The 6,025-nt window shown below is 54.1% G+C and overlaps 2 protein-coding genes across 2 annotated transcripts; both read right to left on the reverse strand.

Annotated features, from left to right (window-relative positions):
* Positions 1-863: 863 nt before the first annotated feature.
* Pmar_PMAR019354 (hypothetical protein) lies at positions 864-1,379 on the reverse strand (the record flags this gene model as incomplete). Its single annotated transcript, XM_002779544.1, has 1 exon — positions 864-1,379. The coding sequence occupies one exon, from the start codon at positions 1,377-1,379 to the stop codon at positions 864-866; it is 516 nt and encodes a 171-aa protein (XP_002779590.1).
* Positions 1,380-4,701: 3,322 nt separating this feature from the next.
* Positions 4,702-5,121, reverse strand: Pmar_PMAR019355 (hypothetical protein; the record flags this gene model as incomplete). The annotated part of the gene is made up of 1 exon (XM_002779545.1): positions 4,702-5,121. One exon carries the CDS (start codon positions 5,119-5,121, stop codon positions 4,702-4,704), a length of 420 nt encoding a protein of 139 aa, XP_002779591.1.
* Positions 5,122-6,025: the final 904 nt, after the last annotated feature.

Here is a 6,025-nt window from a genome sequence, read left to right on the forward strand (position 1 = left end):
TCGCCGTTCTTAAGCGTCCGGTTCGCCTTGTTCTTGACTTCAGCTATGGTAGCATTGATGGTGTCTATGCAGCTCGTGTAAGATGGCTCCTGTTCTTCTTGGGAATCTCTGGCTGCGAGATCTCTATCTCGAGCCTCGCGACTAGGGACCGGGCGTGCTTGAGTACCCTCGAAGTCGTCTTCATCGTCGGAATACGACGCCCAAGCCTCGCTGGACTTACTGAAGCATTGACCTCGGCTGATGTCAAAATTGAGGGAGTGGTTAATGATGCAGCTGGAGCGGTGCCGGAGACGCCCCGGCGAAGTTCTTCTTGCGGCGAGGACGAGGATTGAGTCAATCCAGCTCTCAGAAATAACGTTCCTAAGATCCCGCCGAGACTAGGAAAAATGTTCCTAATGAGCGATTATAATGGGGAAATCCCGAAAATTGGCCGAAAATATGTTCCTAACCGTTTTGAAAGTCCAAAATTCGTTCCCTCCGGGAACATTTCAAGTTCCTCGATGACTCCCTGGTCTGGCAGCCTGCGACAGTCCATCCATTCCACTTTGCCTGCGGGCCCGACTTCAGCCACTCCGCATCCTACGTTCGCATGAATGGCTACCCGGCCTCCTCTTGGTCTTCCCCCAGCCGCCTCCGTCCTGCTTCCGTCCGTGTAGAACTGCCTGGTCTTCCTGACTGCCTTTGGGTTGCCCTCCCGGTCAATGTCAAGGACAGTTCCTGTCAGTCCCGGCTGTACGCTATCTGGTTGCTGACCCTCAAGTACCTCCCCCACATATGGCCTGAGACGCTTAGTGTCCTCCTTCGAGAAGCCCCATCCATTTGTATATAGGGCACTCTTCACTACTCTTCTGACGATTGATTGGTCAATCCTGTCCCATGTCGTAACCCGTCCGATAAGGACTCCAGGCGTGGACTGTAGCGTCCGCCAAGCCCACCTCCCCGCCATCATGCGAATCCTCTCCGACTTTTTTGACGAACCACGCATAGGTCGCTAGCTGTCCCCATAGTTCGGCTCCGTAGCATATCTTTGGGATTATCACTCTGTGCCACAGGGCCTTCAAGACCTCCTCCGATAGCCCATACTGTCGCCGGCACAGAGGCGCATAAGCCCTCAGTCCCTTCGTCCCTCTCTCCAAGGCTTCCTCAGCATGTGCTCTAAAGCAGATTGTACCGCTCGGCGTGCTGCTCATGGTCAATCCCAACCACTTTACCTTTGCCTTTACCTTACTGCACATCTCGGGCATCTTGAATTTAACTATCTCCCTCGTTAAATCCCCACCCGGTATCCAGAGCTCTTTCTTTGCCGCTGCCAACGTGAGCTCCCCCTTCTCAGCCCAAGCCATAGCCGCTTGTCTGGCCCTCCTTATACCGTAGACCATTCCGTCCATACTATCACTTTTCACCCCCACTCCCTGGGAGTGACTCCCACGTCATCTGCATATAGCACCAGTTCCATCTGGTAGCGTGGTGCTAGCGGGTCATCCCTGTCCTCCCTGCATGCCTGCTCCAGATCCTTAATCACCCCGCAGGAATCCATAACATATAGTTTGGGGGACAGACTGGAACCTTGACTTACCCCCTTTGTCCTCGTGCGGCGCGCTGCCTCCCCGCACCCATTTCCCAGCCTGACTGACCTCCCACGCGGGAAAGACTTCGTAATGCTTACCCACTCCCTCCCCACTCGTTGTTCCACAGCTGTCTCTATTTTACCCCACTTACAGTGGTCGAAGGCTCCTGCCACATCCTCCAGTAGTACCCCGGAGAAAACCCTTCCTCCCGGACGGCCCCGTCTAACGTCGGCCTCGAGCCAGTCCTTCATCTGCTTGATCCCTGTGATCGTGCCTCGCTTTGCTACATAGCCGTGCACCTGCGGCGGGAGCACAGCCTCCTCCCAGTGCCAGAGTACGACTTTTTCCAAGATCTGGCCAGTACTCTCAGCAGGGATATTGGCCTGAACCTCTTCCAGGGTTGCCTGCTCATTCCTCCTTTGAGAGTCTTAGTACTAGTACTAGCCGTATCGGCTTGAAGGCGAGGGGAAAACCCCCAGCTCCACTGTGGCCCTCATGATCTCCCATATTTCGTCACTGAAGGCTTCCGATGCCTCCACTGCGGCCTACACGTGCTCATACACCCGATCTCCGATCTCCGGCCGCTTTCGCATTGGGTGTGGCAGCTATGAGTATACGGAAATCCTGCCTGCTCATACGCATTGCTGCCCCACCGACCTCGTGCATCCCCTCCTGCGTTCCCAAAGCCTTTTCTTCTCCGGGAGACTGTGGACCTACGAAGTGATCCATAGCCTCCTCCACGTCAAACCACTGCTACAGCGTGCGGGGCTTTGACCATCGCTTCACTGCTGCTTCGTCCATGGTCTCTATGGCTTTCCTCGCAGCCGTCCTCTTGCATCGTTTGATCTCCTTTAAGAGGTCCCTCCGAGCCGCGGCCTCTGCCAGCGCGTAGCGCTCGCTCTCCGACTGTCTCCTTGCTTTGCCTCTCGCCCGCTGGTACGTCCTACGCAGTTTCTCCAACCCTTCATTCCACCATTCTTTCGAACCCGGGCGCCTGGGTTGGCTTCCCTTCGTGGAGAGGCGTACGGCATCCCGCGACCTCGTCTCGATCATGCTTGCCCTTACCTCGAGCTCCGCTGGGCAGTCAATCCTCCCCCCAGGCTTCAGTTTGCTTATGTGGCCCAAGAAAGCCGGCCATCTAGTCCGCTTCGGGTCCCTCCGACCCTTATTGTTCGTCTGGCCCTGCCTGCCGACTACCCCCGGTGTCACGAGAGTGAGGCCTAGTGCCTCGTGGTCCGTCGGTATGCATACGCTCCTTACTATGTCAGCTCCTCCAAGGCATACCTCCGCCAAAGCTTCTCCCATAAAGAAGGCGTCGATAGCCGAGTTCCATCTTGTGTTACGAAAGGTGCTTCGGGCTTCATTGACATTCATACATGCCAACCCCTCTACGTCTGCCCATCGCATGATCTCCTCCCCTCTGATCCCCGAGTCCTTCACATAGCGGCCCTGATCGCGCCTTCCTCCATCCGTTGAGCACCAGCTCTTCGAGAGCGCATTCAAGTCGCCTCCGATAGCTTTCCACCGCCCGCCTCTGATCCTCCCTAGTATCTGTTCCAGCGGCCTGTCTCTGGCTAAATATACTGAGGTGACTTCTATCCATCTGTTCCATCCACCTAGCTTGGCCTCTACGGTACAGAAGTCCTCCGCTGCCTCTACTAACCTGTATGGAATGTCTTTGATGATCAAAACTGCCGCTCTAGCCCTTGTCGACCCCGAGTGCCTGACCAGGTCGTAGTCCCCTATCCGTGTCGGCGCCGTCAATGGGAGCTCCTGCGCTAGCACTAACGTGGCACCAAGCCTGGCCAGCTTGTCTGCCGCTATCGCGAGTGCTCCTGGTGACCTCATCAGGTTAATGCTCACGAGTCGGACCCCTCCCACCGTCCCTCCTACTTCCCCCCTTGACCCGTTCCTCTCGTTCCTCCCATGGAGGTCTATCATGATGATGGGGTTCACCTGCCTCATTCGGCCTTGCGGCCCCTATTTGGGACGCCGCCGCCTCTCTCGCTACCTTGCCAGCATCGCATTTCATATATTCTATGGATCCATGGCCTTTCCCTCCGCAGTGCCCACAGCTCCGCTGACTCGCAGGTAGACTGCGCATGGTGCAGTTGCGCTGCTGATGCTCTACCTGTCCACACCACGCGCATCTCTCGGGCCTGTCCCGACAGCCTTCTTCCTCCGCGTGTCTCGCCGCGCACACATAGCAGACCCTTGTGTAATAATGCGACCTCACCATTGCCTTGGCTGCCCCTATGTACATGAACTCTTTCTCTCCTCCTTTGCCTAGAAATCTATTGGCCACCGCCTCCTCCATCTTTACTATGACCGTTGCCTTCCCTGTCTGCCCCTGCTCATCCCTCTTCGGCAGATCTTCACTATCACCCATGGCACGTCGGCCGGGACTCCATTTCTGCTGACCATCTCTTTCCTCATAGCCTGCTCATTGGCCAGAGCCATTGGAACACCCAAGATTGAGATTTCACATGATTTCTGGGCTAGCTCCTTGACCATTAGCCCTTCCGGCGGGGACTCTGTTAGTGCCCGATAGGTGTTTATGTCCCCCAGCTCCATGGCTAGGCCATGCGTTGTCCTCCATGTGCCAAGTATCCTCCATTTGGCTCCCTCTCCTCCAAGCGCCGCTGATTGCACTTTGCTTCTGCATTCCTCCGAGGACGAGGAAGAGTACGAGGAATTTCCTCGTACTCTTCCTCCTCGATTCTCGGCCATCTTCTCCCCTGCTCCACGCTTTGCACTTTGCGGGATAGCGTGGCAATAAACAACAGCTTGTTGGGTCGCCTTTTGGCTGCGCTTCTGGCCCCTCTGTTTCGCTGAACTTGTGTCCATCCACTTTCGTCCCTATCGATGTTTTGAGGTCCAGGTCTGCCAGACCTGGTCTGGAGGTCGCTCCCTGTTTCCCCCTACTCGGGCGGCGATAGACCGCTCTGTTGGCAGCTTCTGTGTTGCTCCGGGCCCGGGCCCTGGGTTCGACTCCCGGTAGCACCATGGTCCTTGCTGGACCACGACCAATATTCCCTCTACTGGTTGCCTCTGGCTGAGATACCGTGCGATTTCCACTGGCTTGCACGACCTGTGCCTGTCTCTCTACGGATAAGATGGCCTCCTGCAGGCTCTATTTTTCTTTCTCCCTCTCCGCCTTCATTTTGGCCAATTCCTCCATATGCTCAATTCTCTTCGCCCTCTCCAGCGCCAGCTCGTCGCATTTGAAGGCGTAGAGCTGGGCCATGTAAGACCCCACATTCCTCAGAAAGGCGATGCTAGTTTTGTAGTAGCGCCCTTCCTGGACTCCCAGCGTAAAAATCCGTATAACCTCTTTAAAAGCATCATCTGCTTCTACGTCTACCATCCTCAACTTCGCTTCCATCTCCTCATGCAGAGTTGACACCGGGTCCGCTTTTTCCTTGCGCTTCTTTCGACCGACGCCATCCTCCCTGATGCCGGGGTGAGTCGGATGCGGCGAGTCGCGAAGAGGCGTGAACGACCCGGAGGCAGGAGTGCCTCCGGGATTAGGGGTTTGAGAACCCCTGGGCATTGTTAACAAGAGAGAGCCAACTAACTTGAGAGCCAGAGATTCGTAGACTCGCGTCAGCGTTAGGCAGTGCATTACCTCTCAACTCGCTGAATCGGCGTTGTACAACATGATAGAGCCTGACGACTCATGATCAACAGCAAGTGTGTACGTTGACTAGTGTACGTTGGTTTAGTGTACGGTTGACTGATTAGTGCGCTTACATTGGTATCGTCGATACTGTATTGAAGATAAAAACATGTTTTACCGGAAGTTTGAATCTAACGGTCAAATCTTTATTCGAAGAGCGTTAGTGCCATGGCAGCCACGGACGAGTCTCGGGAAACGGAGAATGATTGCGCACAAGTTGGTGGTTAGTACTCAATGCTTCATTCTAAAAACTCAGTCTCGAATCCCAGTTGGTATGTGAGGGATTATTGCCCTCGAAGCTTCAACTATCTACGTAGACACAGTTTTTTTGGAGTCGTCGGCACTTCAACAGAATACTATGATGATAAAACGTAACTAGTAAAACGTAAAAACTTGGAGGTTGGGTTGTTGGTTCGCACAGAGAACGTGCTGGAGAAACCGCGCACGCCATAATAATCTATAATTGATTGGACTCTGCAAGTGCTCAAATTGTTTAGGTGTTATTGAACTTTAAACCAAAGGCAACAGCAACTTGAAACACATATGCGAATACAGTAACATGCTTTGCTGACTATTTGAGTGCAGAATCGCAATCGTTAGATTCAGAACTTAGTCTCCAACAAGGTTTGAAGGTGCCTCACGAAATGGTCGATGGTGACTACAATAAAAGCATATCGACATCCATTATCACAATTCTGGCAATGACTCTTCCAGGTGGTGAAGTACCTGCACAGAATAATCACAAAAGTTCAGCAAGAACGCTACTACGATTGGTATT

This window comes from Perkinsus marinus (genome assembly GCF_000006405.1).
Source record: "Perkinsus marinus ATCC 50983 genomic scaffold scf_1104296946752, whole genome shotgun sequence".
NCBI lineage: Eukaryota > Perkinsozoa > Perkinsida > Perkinsidae > Perkinsus > Perkinsus marinus.